Consider the following 15785-nt stretch of genomic DNA (forward strand, 5'->3'; position numbering starts at 1 on the left):
CACCTTTTTATTTTATATTTATTATTTATTAAAACGATTTGCAATCTATACAGACATATCTAACCTACGACATGTTTAATAAGTAAATTTGATTGTTAATAATGGTTAGTTCCCCATCTAACTTTAAGGTCTAGTTACGTACTCACGCCTAGGGTAGTTGGGTAAACAGATGGTTTGAAATGCCCGAAGCGATTTGGTATTAGAGAGCTTTGCAGAAGTCCATAGGACATAACTGGATATGCCGTATATCCAAATTGGTCGCATTATTAGCTTACATAATGTATTGGATAGGGAGCTTATTGGATAGGGAGAGTTTGGATTTCAAGAGTGGTCTTAGGAGGTCTACAAATTTGAAGCAATTACGTTTATACAATCAAATAATAAATTAAATAAGTAAGTAAATACAATATATTTTAATTTTGTTAATCTGTATGCGATTTTTTATTTTTAACATATATATGTATACAGCTTACTATTAATTATGTATACAAAAATATCATAAAATGTATAAAAAATATTATTCGCAGCTATAACTTATAAAATAATAACTGTTCAGTTATCTCCAACATTCCTTATATTTGATTGACTATTGTACAATATTAAATCGTAATTTGTTTATTTTTGTACTTAGGCTCAAGACCCAAATTATTTAGTTCCTTAATACTTACAGTGTTAAAGATATTTATATATTATATATAAAAATATATTTTTTATAATTTTATTTTTATTTAAAAGATGATGGTATTAATATTTAATACAGGTCGCGTTAAACTTAAAAAACTCAAAATTTGTAATTTTTGTATGATAAAAGTCTCAATAATCACAAACTCTTAAGTATTTTTAAATGTTTAATTGTCTAGCCTCATTTAAAGTTAATTCAAAAATCTATAAGTACTATACTACTATGTGACCTGAATAACATTTTCCTCTTTCAAATGTAAAAAAAAAATTATCAAAACCCGACTAGGAATTCTTCAAGACGTGATCGTTTTTCCTGTCAAATCATTTTTGACCGTTAAAACGGTTTGGTTTTATTCTTTCTCTGTTCTCTGTTATCAAGGGTGGCTCCGAGGGGGGGGGGGCTAGGGGCCACAGCCCCCTAACCAGGGAGCCGCCCCTGAATGTTATAGTGTTTTATGGCCACTGCACAACGTAACTAGTGGGCAGTGGTAACCTACCTATAGTACCTACCTGTAATTACCTGAATTGTTTCACCTTAATAAATAGTTGAGACCCTTGTCACGTTTAGATATCATGCTTATTTTGGGAGTTCGGGGAAGTTCCATTAAAACTGTTTACTTTGGCCTTGCACTTACTAGTAGGTACTAGTAATCTATTACAACGTACAAAAATGTCAATCACCAAATATAAAAGTGATGTGCGCTATTTACTAGGGCGAGACCCTTCTTGACCAAAATCGTACACTTACCTTTCAGTCAGTTCACTTTTCGACCAAAATCGTACATTTTTGGCCAAATCAAAAAGTTTAATAACTATACATGTATGATGTATTTACTTTATTTTATGCATTTCGAAATGTATTAAAACCTTTATAGTTGATGTCATTGATTATTTGGTTATTTGATTAATAATAATTAGATACATAAATAGATACATTTTCTATAACTTATATTTTTAATAATAATTATCTATGTGACTATATATTATGTATAAAATAAAGTACCTATAAATCTGAAAAAATATGAGCATGCTTATAATTATTATAGAAGGTATTGATCAAATAATTATTGACAACATTAATACATTATTATTTTTTATTATTAATTTATATATTACCTAAATACATTTTATACAACTTATATTTTTGATAATTAGGTATAATTCGATATTTATAACAGAAAGTTATATTATTATTATATTATTACCGATACCTATTAAACTTTTTTGTTTTATCGAAAAGTGCAATGGCCGAAAAGGAAAAGTACGGTTTGGTTGAGAACGGCAATACCCGTTTACTACACTTATTTTACTGCTTTTATAAACTGTTAGGGCAATACACAAATGACCAAATAAATAGTTTTAAAGAATGTAATTAATTTCAAGGCTATAATTTAATATACTCATAGGTTATAGATTGAATTTTTTACAAAACGGACGTTCAATTTGTAGGTATACTAACGTTATACACCATAGTTATATTAATTATTAGTAAATACCGGAGGGACGTTGGGAGTTGAGTTGAGTTTTGTTTACGAATTACGTTATTTTATCATTGACGAATTTTAAATTTAAAAACCCGCCTAAATTATGTATCTTACAATTGTCAGTCCAAACGATGGTATAATATTAAAGTAACTTCTTTGGGATTTTTTTAGTGATAAAGCATTTAGGTCACAGATAGCGATATCTTTTACGTTTGTGTTAGCAATTTCAATTTTTAACGGATCAATAGTAAAATTGTTGATTTATTATTTATTATTTAATAATAATTTAGATTTTAGGTAGATTATACATATTATTATTCAAATTAACAATATATTTAAGACTTGATTGTTATCGTATGATAGATTATTAATCATTGAATCACGTTTAATACGTAAACAAGAAGAAAAATCATCGGATGCAATGTGTTCAATCAGAGATTTTTTCCCTATTGATTATAGTAAATTTCAGTATCTTACTAAAGTTAAATATTATAATTATAATTGATTTATTTCTTTATTTTTTATATTAAAGGAGTCAGTGGAGCCAAACCCAAGAAAAATTTTATTCAAGAGAATAAGAGATATGTGACTAAATTAGCAAAAGACACCCAAACGTCAAAAGAAAATGTAAAACCATCAAACAAATTACCATGCACCAATATTCAGGTACACTATCAATCCACTATTTATGTGTAAAACCCATATCAAATTAACACTTTAATTATTGCGACAAGGTGAATTTTGATTTATGAATATGAGACCTTGTTCACAAAAAATGAAATACCTAAACTACCATGGGATACAATTAAGATTGTATATGAAATTATTTTGGCAAGGGGTGGACTTATTGATACCTATAATAGTAGGAATTAATAGATTACAATTAATTTTTAAGCATTTAACCAAAAGTCATTACAAAAACCTAATAGGTTAGGTTAGATAATTATTAATAAATAATAGGTAATATAAGACATTGTTTTATGTATTAAGAGGATGTCAGCGCACTATTTGTTTTCTCTCTCTGACCCACGCGCAACATAGACAAAATGCATTTGCGCAGAATTGTTTTTTTTATGTTTTTAAGTAATCTTAGAGTAAAATCACCCATTACAAAAAAGATAGAGAATAATATTTTAGAGGGAATAACATATCAATTTTATATTTTATTGTTATTTGACTTTGTATTCAACTTTCAAAATAAACAATAAAAATGTTGTAAATTTAAATTATGTTTAAATTGTTTTGAAACAATATTTAGAAAAATCAATATGTCATTCCTTCAAAAATATTATTCTCTATCTTTTTTGTAATGTGTGATTTTACTCTAAGATTACTTAAAGACATAGAAAAAACGATTCTGCGCAAATGTGTTTTGTCTATGTTGCGCGGTGGGCCAGAGAGAGAAAACAAATAGTACGCTGACATCATCTTATGGTATATTATAAGTTATAAGATTAATTGGTAATATTAATATAGGTAGGTATGTCAATTTACAACAGATTTACCATATACCTAGCATATAATATTATATTAAATAATAAATGTATATATAATATTAACCATTCAGTGCTTGGATTGAAAGGCGACGCGGTGCATTTATGCTTGTCCCTTCTAATTATATCCTAATCGATAAAACATTTAAATATTAAGGAACACATTTTTTTTTACACTTGTATCCCCCTTTTATTTTTTCCCAATTCAAACACTGCTTACATTATACTGATAAAATATAAAAATTTATATTCAATAATTTTTTATAATTAATATTACTAATAGCCAATTGGTAATAACGACTAAAGGTATAAAGTAATTCTTCAAAGAAAAAACTATTCATCAAAAATTTGACCATCAATTTATACAAATATTATTTATTACTGATTTAATATGTGCATTTTATAATACCCATATTTTAATGAGCCTATTTATTTTTTTTAGTTTTTAATTAATTTAAATTGTTAAATTAAATATAATATTAATGATGTTTTATACTATCTCAAATAACTAATAATTTATTTTCAAATACATTAAATAATGTATAATAATTTACCTGGTTATATTATTAATTGAAGACATTTTTTTCAGTCATCCGACATTAACTAAGTTGTAATAATGCACTCTTCAATGTGTATCTGCTTTTTTTGTTTATTTATGTATCATGGCAACAATAAAATCAGTGTCTTTATATTTTACAAAACATTCCTTTTTAATGTATTCAATCTTGATGATGTTGTATCAATAATATTATAAACCATGACAACCAAAGGGTAAATATGATTTATTGGTAGTTGAATATTAATAATAATAATAATAAATTAATAACAATAATAATATATTACCATATTTATGTGTTTGTAATATATATAGATATTTTTTTTTTATTTACATGCGGCCACATACGACATTGGGTGGTTTTTCAACTGTGGGGGAGGATACTGTAGGTTGGGTTAACACATGTGTTTTAGTTTTGGCAGAATTTCGAATTGGGCACAGTTGCCTGCCTAGAAAGAGGAGCCGCTCGTGGTCGAGATTCAAACCGACGCCGTAGTCTGCTCGGCCACTCCGTTCCCCTGTATTATATTGTATGATACTATGATATGCATAATACTATGAGTGGCAAACTAAGAAAAACTAATTCACCAGCATGCTTATTTTAAAGTTTAATAGAACATATGGCCTTCCTATTAATAATTAATAATTATTAAACAAGCTAGCTCATATTTTGCACTTAATAAAAACAATATAATATTAAATAAAAAAAAATTACATATTTTTATCTGGGTAAACAATCTCTTTTATTTTAAACAATGTTATTCAATACATTTTTCTCTTCATCATAAGCGGAAATGTCTAATTATTATTTGTATGAACAACCCGCTACTCCAGCTAAATGAGAAAATACAAAATAGATAATAGAAATAAATAAAACATTTAAAAACATTGTCAGTATACCTTATGTAAATTTTATCACCAATTTGCCACAAATATGTTTTGAAGTTGAAGTGGTGGTCTAGTTATCGTCAACATTTTACTTGAGTGGCTAACATTTACATCCCTCCCCCCTCATTAAGAACTCATTGAATTTATAAGTATGTTTGTACTGTTTTAGATTGTAAGTGCTCCTATGAAGCTATTTTTTCATTCAAATTTGAGTTTATGAAGAAACATACCTAAATCTTTCTCTTTTAAATATAATATTATAGTAAAGTTACAAAATACACTAGCCAATAGGTATATATTATCATAGCATTATTTGTTATAGTTGATTATAATAGAAATTTAGCGATTGTATTTATAGAATATAAATATGTAAGGTACCTAATACAAATATTATGGTGCATAATACGCATAATTGTGGTACCAAGCTAACCATCGCCGTTGCTTTCGAGTTCATGCAACCTTATAATAATTAATATAGATGCATTGTGTCCAACGTTAAAGGTATGTAGCGTATGTCCAGCATCACTACTGGTCAGAACATAAGTCTCTGCATCACGACACAGTGCTGTACCACTGATTGACTCTGCAGGGAAACCATTCCCTACACGATGAATACGATGAGCATCAATGACACATTTTATGTTATGCTGTTATATTTGTAATCATCGTGAGAATACAGTGTCAAAGATAATTATGTAATAATAACAAATATCATAATAGACATTTTAAAATATGGTAAAACTCTTTTTACTCGATTATTTCAACAATATAATGGGGGGGCTGTAAATATTTTGGGTGGCCGGGGATCCCAGGCCACCCCTTAGCTATATGCCTCGAAATAAACTAGTAACAATAATATAATATAAGTAGTTTGGGATGGAAGGACAATACTAAGAAATCTATAAATTTGATTAATTGGTTTCAAAATAATAATATTTTTATATACATATTAAATGCTATCTGTAATGTAAATTACAGGCCATAATTAAATACTACTTAGTATATAAAAATGAGAATCAATGTTATTTATGGTAATATGGTCAATATCTGTGTTTGAAATTTGACATTTGTATATGGCTACTTAATTTAATCAATTCTATAATTTAAAATACTAATGTATATTATATAGGTATATACTGTTATTAATTTTATACTTACAAATATTTACAGAATTTCAAATTGAGACAAGGACCAAATAAAGAAATCAACCCAGAAAACTCAAAAAGGAAAATAAAATCTATAGACTTGGATCAAATTGATGCTAGTATTAAATCAATTCGTTCTGCAATAGCTCAAACAAAGATTACTCAAAAAAAATTAGGAATTAAAAATGTCGAAAATGTATTGTTGACTTTTAGAGATCAAGGTACTTAAGTTACTAGTACGCACAGTTAACCATGATATAAACAACAAGGTATGATTGTAATTTTTATAATTCGGTAAGGATCTGACTATTAACACTACATAGCGTAGTGTAAAATAATAATAATAATATAATGACAATATGATTATAATATGGGTAAGCAACTAATGTGTTGCTCGGAATTGAACCAAATCTGGACTTTTGCGATCATACCATGTGGTTTATTTCATGACAGTTAACTAACTATTCACAAAATAATATTCAAAAAAGTTACAAAGATAACATATTACTATAAAATATTTTATTATAGCTACACAAACAGTAAATCCACATGAAGAAGAAGGTAAATTAAATAATAATATTATCAGATATCCAGTATTACAGACTTCAGATATGGCTAAAGCCATTCAAACAAAACACATGAACACCATTTCTGTGCAAACTGAAAGCTCCGAATCAGAGTATTCTAATGTTATGTCTAGAAAAAATGTTAATTCTGTACATCAACAAGATGACAATAATTCCAAAAGAAAACAACAACATTTAGTTGGACTTAAAGAAAACATAATGGGTCATCATCAACCTGGGGAAATACCAAAGTACAATTAAACCCAAATTATTTTTTAATAATTTCTGTAATACATTATTATTCTAATAGATACCTAAAAGATCGTAAAGCACTGAAAGAAAAAAATGAGAAAGAAGTACAAAAAAAATTGGCAATTAGGCATGCATTGGGTCTTGATGATCCAGCATGTCCTCCAGGTCATGTATTATTACCAGAACCTGAGCGTCTGGAACATCTAGCCAAAATAAAAAAAGGTAAGAGTTTATGATTTTAAATGGTCCATACTTAACATAATAATGTATTGTATAATACACTTAATTTATATAGATTATAATCAATTGATATCGCAATTGAATATGTTGCCCGTCGGTTCAGATTCATATAAGATGAAAGAGAAACGTAAACGCATAGAAAAAGAATTGGATCAAGTACAACTGGGTATTAAATTATTTTCTAAAGAAAAATTGTATGTTAAAATCAATCAAAAAATAGCTGATTCTTACAAATAATTAATAAAGCCAATAACTAATGTGTTAATGCATTTCAGAACAATGTATTTATAAAAATATTAATTGTGAGTTTAATGATTGAATTATTTTTAAGAAATATGTATTATAGTTTGTTTACTAATTATTACTTACTCTGTCTGTTATTATTTTATCATTTAAAAATTCTGCTGTGATTTATTTTAATTTGACAAATATTATACAATTATTAGGTAAAAGAATTTTTAATTAATTTTTTTATGTTGTTATAACTTGATTATTATTATATGATTTCTGTGACTAATATTCAATAAAATATTGTTATTTCTATTTATATATACTTTTTTTTAACAAAATGTGAAATATATTACAACAAATGCCTACTTAAGAGCCAAGAAGTACATGTCGTCATACCTGCATATAATGTGTCAGTCTTGCTAACACATATTATATAAAAATATATGTCTAGCAGTTTCAATTTTGTGTTGTTAGCTTAAATATTATAGTGAATTGACCTATTATCAAACTTAAATGTAAGAACATCATCTGTGTTCACTCGTAGGTTTTTACAATATTTTAATTTTTAAGTGAGTTCTGAGTATGTAAAATATTAATATATTTTGAAGATGTGAATAATTGATAAAATACATTCTATTAGCAATTTTAGGTTTTGCTAGTTCTGAAAACAATTAATTTATGAAAGTTTTTTATAAATATAATTTGATAAAACATGAACAAATTTCATTTTTTAAAAGAATTATTCCTTATAGTTAGTACTTTAATTTTTTTCTTCAAATGTTGATAATACTTGTCAAACATATTTTGCACATAATTTCATAGTAAAAATTTGAATAGCGAATTTCACTGGAACAATATTGTGAACCACCACTGTTATAGAACATGGTTGTTTATAAATTGTAATCAACATTAATGATTTTTCCGTAATTCTAGTATCCTACAGTTGGGTGCCATACGTTTGCGTATCTATTTTTTCAGCGCGAAGTACGGTCTATTTATTTCCAGATTTTAACCTTCTGGTATAACAATTAAAATAATTGGTGATTTTACGGTCTGAGACTATAGTACATGGTTCGCGTATGATCTGAGCTCGAAATAATTAATTTCTTGTAGTCCTTTTTATAAGTTTATGGATATCAGATTACAAGTACATACTTAACTACTGAAGAACCAAATAAATAATACCCAAGATATAACAAACTAGTTAATTATATCATGCCACAGCCTAAATCTTACACATTCGACTTCAGTGCTGAGTGTCATATAAAATTATGGTAACTGGACTGTACTGTAGAGCTAGGTTACTTGAGGGCCCGTAGCCCAGCCAAGTCCACCAGGTCTTTTTTTTTATATGGCCTGGATTAGTTTGTCCTTGGGGCCCGCCATTCCTCTCCACAGCCCTGATTACTTCCCATTATTAAATGCGAAGTAAAAGTTGGGTTCACAATTCACTTGGACTAATGGAGGGCATACAGCAACTGCCCACGAATATATGCATGTAACTGTAAATCACAAGCTTTACTTCATTGATCCGAAAATAAAGGCCAATAGTCAATAAATAGAATCTACGTGGAGAGGTGTCAAAGTAAAACATGCGATGCCATCAACTTATTGCAACGGCAGTTGATGGAAGTGTAGTGGTGCTCACAGCTCACGCAGTCTCCAAAACCCTTTTCGAACAATTCTTTGAAGACTTTTAAAGAACTTCTTTGGTATAGAAATGCTCAGATGACAGACATCTATATTTATATATTGCGGGTGAAAGATTGTAGAAAACATATAACGCCAACCAACAGTTGTAGTAAATAGATTGTTCATGTAGATAACATACAATGAGAGGTCCCATGAGAATTGAAAATTATAGAATATTTTGTGTTTGTCACTGAAAATTCTAGTTTTCCAGCTTTTGAATATCGGAGTAAATGTACTATTAATGGAGAGAGCAAAGCGTCCATCCATATAAATTGCTCGTCGGTTATTTTTTATTACCAAATTTGATTTAACAAAACTGTTTATACTGAACAAAATGATAAATATTGTTATAGATCATAACATAAATATATAATTGTAAATTAAAAATTTAATAGTGACAGATGTTAATAAGAAATAATCCGTACAATGTATATCACTTATACAGACTAGTAACTTAGTTAGTACTGTTATTAGTGTTATCACAACAGTAGGACAATAATTGTAATTATTACAATTTGAAACAAATTTGTATTATTATTATTATTTTCAAGTGAAATAACTAAATACAGCAAATGCCTGGTATGACCTCTTCCTAAATCTGGGTATTGGTTAGCTTACATCCCTCATGAATACTTACAAATATTAGCAATGTGTATTACATATTTATCCTTGTTCTACTTTCATGTTTGAAAAATAATAGGAACTTAAAGAAGAAAGAATATACAATTTACATGTAATAAAGTTAATTATATTTAATATATACGTTAATCCACAGCAACCTTATCATTTTTTCTCTTTATCGTCAATGTTCATCTTTTTACATTTGATCTCCTTCACTTGAAGACCTACAAAAAACAATTATATAAATTAATATTATTAATGAACAATATTAAATTAGAATATCTTACCAGGTGGCAATGATTGTTTAAGTTTCTCTGCTTTTTCCTTGTCTGTGATTACTAAGGTGTAAAGGAATCGAGAACAACGAACTTTGAATTTAACATTTTCAATGTTCTTCTTAATCTTGACAGCTATAAAAATAATATTAAAATTGAATACATTAAAGTAACTGTATATTATTTATAGAATACAAATATTACATTTGGCATCCTTCCTTCTAGCCTTTAGGAGGAAATCTTTGATTTCCTTAATTTCTTGCGGCTGAAAAGTAAAATATAATTTATTATTAAAAACATACATACAGATACATAACAATAATACAAAAAATAACTAATTGTGACTGTTGATATCAAGAATAATACGATAAGGACTGAGTTTCACTCAAACAGTATAGTTCTGTTCTTTGAGGATAAGGTGGAATTTAAGTTTTACCCAATATCATTCAAGCCGATGGTTTTTAATTTAATATCAGAACATGCTTATACACTTGTTCTCTGTATTCTATGTACATATTTCTATTATACTCTCATTATGAAATTATAATTTACAGTAAAAAATAGTAAATTTACTTGTGTAAGTTAAATACTTTTCCTAGGACTAAACGTATAAATTTATATGGGTAATGAGTATTTATCTTATTATATATTGTACATTATTTATTCAAAATCAAGATTTCATAATAGGTACCTAACTAATGATTATGTGTTATTTAAAAAACTAAACAATTTTTACTTCAGAATTACGTTCCTTAATATACAATTACTGAAATGATCTGTACATAGGATTCATCACTAAATTATTCTCAATATTACATATTTAAACAATTATTAAATCTTCAGAATTACGTCCCTTAATATACAATCACTTAATGATCAGTATATAAGGTTCATCATTAGGTAGTCAAAATAATGTAAATTAAGTACCTACCTAAGCATATTTATAATTCTTCAATATTAAATTTCATTCAATAAATATATTAATTATTATATCATTTAATCCAATACACGAACATGGGTACACAAATAACACAATAAGATTGAAATTATGAAATGTCTAATAAAGATTATTTATATTTTCAATCTATTGAGGTTGCATTATCAAGTTATTTTTAATATTGATTTTGAAATATAAATTATAAAACCATATTATATTTATCTATGTATAAAACATAGAACAACCAAAAAATATTAGAGCTACTACAGAACTATTTATTTTTGTAACTAACTGCCTACTTAATTGTATCCTCTCTACCATGACTTTTTTTCAACTAGCGAACCATATTTATGTACTTACTAATATTATTATTTATAGGTACTATTATATATTTGTACTAATATAGTAATTTAGTATATTTTATAGAAACAACAAATAAAAATCCAAATGGTAGCTGTAACTAAGATAATATTAATTACTTCGTAAAAAACACTAATCACTATTGCAATAATGCACAAATATATTAAAATAATGCAGTTTACCTCAATTTTTGGGAAACCTTTGGGTATATTTCAATGAGTTAAGTTTAATGGTTCAATCAGAATTTGTTAGTCGGACTTAGTTCCAACATCTTTAAGTTCGGGATTTTGAGTAAATTATTCCACGAATCTACATAGGAAATGCAGTCTATCTCCTGAGCGATTTTTAGACATTTTTTTCGGAAATCTATATATTTCAACGAGTTAAATACAATGGTACAATCAGAATTTGTATGTGTTCGTATTTATATTTAAATATTGTTCGGTGGCTTATTTTTTTGAGCTTTTTTCCGCAATTCCGAGTACCACATTGATCTTTACACTGACATAGATAAAACTTACCTTTTATATTTTTTTTTAGTTATTTCATTAAATAACGCTTACCATGATTTATTTGGTGGTCACTAGTTAATGTCCCGACAAAAAATTAATGAGGTTTGTTTAGCGACAAAACTTCTAAAATGTAATAATATGGATTAAGGATACACATCAATCAAACGAGAGACCGAAAGAAAACAATTTATAAGCAATAGCAAATAATAAGTATGCAACGCGGAGTGCGGACTACAGTCTGTGATATCAAAACAATCGAACCAGTATATAACTTATCGATGTTTAAATAAGTAGTTCAAATAATTAATTCCATAATTATTGCCTGCTCTAAATATTATTTTATGGATTTTAAGAAATTCAAACAGCTTTGATTTTATTTTTAATCTAATAAACTATTGTTATTGACTTTTTCTTAATTAAATAACTCATAATTACCTTTATAAAATCGATAGAGATCGATTATTGGTTAAAATGCAATAGTATAACCGTGGTTTAAGATATCTACAACCGTGATTGTATAACCTCTAAAACTTAACCAGTGCTGACAGTTTTTAAGAACCACAATTTTATAATAATATCTTAGTGGAGTATTCGTGTTCAAGAAGAAAATTTCGATACGGGCCGGACGGTCGGTGCGTATCGCTGGTATACAGACTGTGTGACACATGACTTAAACCATCTTAAACGTTAGTGAACCGATGCGGCGATACGTATCGATACGCTCCGCTTCGAGCAATTTATTCTCTGGAAATGTATATTATATATTTATTATTTACAACATAAATGATAATGTTTAATAACAAATAACTATATTTACAATTATGTGTTCTCCTTCTCACCATCTCACTTCTCATGGTCGCAAAAAAAAAAATTCAAATGATGGATAAGCATTTGGTAGATTTTGACTGGAAATTAAAGGTAAATTTCTGAGTTGTTTATTTTAGTATTTTATAATGGACAATATAATACAAGATCAATATCTTTTTATGCGCCGTTATATAGTATGAAGTATTTGTTTAAGCTGTTTACTCCACGTCCATACCGACCATATCCTTTTCGTTTTCTGAGTTTTGTAAATCCGGTCGTTAGTTACAATCTTAAACCACGACCAACACCAGCAATCATGAAACTTGAAAGCTCACAATACGGTTTTATATTTTCTCCACAACTTACTACGGTGTTACAAGTTTTTGACAAGTACAAGTACGAAATCAGACTTTGTGGAGGTGCAGTACGTGATATTCTGTTGCGCAAGACTCCTACTGATCTAGATTTTGCAACTACAGCTACCCCGGATGAAATGGTTGAAATGATGGAGAATGAAAACATTAGAATAGTTAATAAAGGTGGTTTAAAACATGGAACAGTAACTACTCATGTTGATGGTGTTAATTTTGAACTTACTACACTGAGAATTGATGTTGTTACTGATGGCAGACATGCTGATGTTGAATACACTAAGGATTGGTTACTAGATGCAGGACGAAGAGATTTAACCGTGAATTCCATGTTCTTAGGAATGGATGGCACCATATATGATTATTTTGATGGATATGAAGATTTGAAAAAGCGTCAAATAAGATTTGTTGGTGATCCCAAATTGCGCATCACTGAGGATTATTTGAGAATTCTACGGTACTTCAGATTTTATGGCCGTTTGGCTACTGCACCCAACCTTCATGATGAATATATACTTGAAGCAATACGAGAAAAAGGCAGTGGTCTCAAAAATATATCTGGTGAACGGATTTGGTCAGAACTTCATAAAATTTTAGAAGGAAATTATGCATCCGATATTATCAAGACTCTTTTGAATTTGGGCTTAGGTCCATATATCGGTCTTCCAGATCATCCCAACATAGACGAGTTTGATAAAGTTATTAATCGAAGCAAAGGACTAAAATTACTACCCATTACTATGTTAACACCATTCTTAAAAGACGTACAAGATATGATTGAACTAAACAATCGATTAAAGTTTCGGGTGTTTGACAGGGACTTGGGATTATTCTTAGTAGAAAGTAGAAATGAAAAATGGACACCAGACACCATTAAAACTAATAAAATAAAAATAATACAAAATCCAACAAAACAAGGTGTTATGAAAGTGTATATTGAACAGTTATTGATGTACAACAATGATCGAAAAATTCTTGAGGAGTTTCAAAAATGGACACCATTAAAGTTTCCTATTACAGGAAATATGATTAAAAATCACGGGGTGAAAGATGGGAAAAAAATCGGAATAATTTTGAGGAAACTTATTGAATACTGGGCAGATGATGATTTCCAAACAGATATTGAAGAGTTACTAAATTTGATACCTAAAGCTGAAAATGAATTAAGCTGCAGTTTCAAAAAATCTAAAAAAAAATAGATAAACAAAACCTATGTATCTATTTTAAATTATTGTATTCAAATTGAATTATTTTTTATATAGTAATTTAAACAAGATATTATCGTTCAGAAAGTACTTATTTCTTATACAACTATAGCATTACATATTATAAGAAATTAGTATTTTCTCAATTAGAAAAAAATTGTTTAATTGATGATAATAGAAAAAAAAAATGTAAACCTTCACAAATCAAAAATTAAATTATACATATTCTGAATTAATTGTTTATAATTTTAAGTTAAAACCAACACATTTTTGTTAGTCATTTTGGAATTTTTTTAGCATTTGTTTAAAGCACAATTTAATCAACTTGAAAACTAAATCAACATTCAATAAAAATGGATCACTATCATTATTGGCATATCCAAAAATCCAAACCTAAATTATAATTTAATTTTCAATATTGTTTAAAGTGTTATTAACAAACAATATTTTTGTTTAGGTTTAGAATTCATAAAGATCAGTCATATTGCTATCAAGGAGTTCAGTATTCTACTTTCTTGAGGTCTACCATTATTTTCTAATAAAAAAATGCAAATTGGTTTGATAGAACTTCAGTTATAGCTGTCCAAATATAAATACAATAGAACCTCTTTAAACCGAATAGCTGTTTAATAATACATATTATTAGTATTATTAAGAAAATAATCAGAATAAATATTTCATGATATTTTGTGAGGCAGACTTAAGTCTAAAACAAACACGAAAACATGTTCATAGAAATCTATAAACACATTTTTTTTTACTGAACAGTGTTTAAATATGTACATTAGCTCATTTTATTTAATTTCGGACAATGTACAACCTAAATTAGTCTGGAATAATGAGGTTTTGCTGTATTTAGATATAAAATATAAATGTAAATACTACTTTATAATGCCTTGATTAACGCTGTCCAACTCTTAAGCAACCCCACATTTTTAAATTAAATTGTGCCTGTCAGTATGCTGATATCATGAGCGCCCAATGGTAGTTTTCAGGGAAATAGTGTCCATATTAGTACTGTCTTAAATTGTGGTATACATTATACTTAATATAAGGTCTATGATGATAATATGATATCAAGTAAGTGAAACAAATTTATGGAATCAAAGCATACATTATAATTTTTTTGCATACTAATTATTTTCAAGGGGGGACATGACCCCCCTTGCCGCCCTTGGCTGATATTGTTCCAATTTTTTATTCACAACAATCTATAATCATATCCAATTTAAATGTTATAAGAAATGTCATACTTACATATTATAGTATGTTCTTGTATACTTAATACATTGCTGTATTTTAATTAAAAATAATTAATTATCAAATAAAGTAATTTGTATAATTAATTATCTTCTGTGAATATAATAAACGTTGTTAGGTATTATGTCAACTGTAATTGAATCATCGGTACTTGAAATTATTTTTTTGTAATGGTAAAAATATATATGTTTTTTTAAATTTTTTAGTAT

The 15785-nt window shown here is 27.7% G+C and overlaps 3 protein-coding genes across 3 annotated transcripts; 2 read left to right on the forward strand and 1 right to left on the reverse strand.

Moving 5' to 3' along the window:
• Positions 1-2379: 2379 nt before the first annotated feature.
• LOC132948638 (uncharacterized) lies at positions 2380-7848 on the forward strand. Its single transcript, XM_061019193.1, has 6 exons — positions 2380-2623; positions 2698-2831; positions 6273-6468; positions 6776-7064; positions 7124-7287; positions 7361-7848. The coding sequence occupies exons 1-6, from the start codon at positions 2587-2589 to the stop codon at positions 7540-7542; spliced, it is 1002 nt and encodes a 333-aa protein (XP_060875176.1). The 5' UTR covers positions 2380-2586; the 3' UTR covers positions 7543-7848.
• A 2112-nt stretch (positions 7849-9960) lies between these two features.
• Positions 9961-12149, reverse strand: LOC132948641 (large ribosomal subunit protein eL38). The gene is made up of 4 exons (XM_061019198.1): positions 11985-12149; positions 10329-10389; positions 10137-10259; positions 9961-10073 (listed from the first exon to the last, which is right to left on the reverse strand). Exons 1-4 carry the CDS (start codon positions 11985-11987, stop codon positions 10012-10014), a joined length of 249 nt encoding a protein of 82 aa, XP_060875181.1. The 5' UTR covers positions 11988-12149; the 3' UTR covers positions 9961-10011.
• Positions 12150-12845: 696 nt separating this feature from the next.
• On the forward strand, positions 12846-15732 carry LOC132948635 (CCA tRNA nucleotidyltransferase 1, mitochondrial). The gene has a single exon (XM_061019188.1). It carries the CDS (start codon positions 12937-12939, stop codon positions 14308-14310), a length of 1374 nt encoding a protein of 457 aa, XP_060875171.1. The 5' UTR covers positions 12846-12936; the 3' UTR covers positions 14311-15732.
• Positions 15733-15785: the final 53 nt, after the last annotated feature.

This window comes from Metopolophium dirhodum, chromosome 7 (genome assembly GCF_019925205.1).
Source record: "Metopolophium dirhodum isolate CAU chromosome 7, ASM1992520v1, whole genome shotgun sequence".
Lineage (NCBI taxonomy): Eukaryota > Metazoa > Arthropoda > Insecta > Hemiptera > Aphididae > Metopolophium > Metopolophium dirhodum.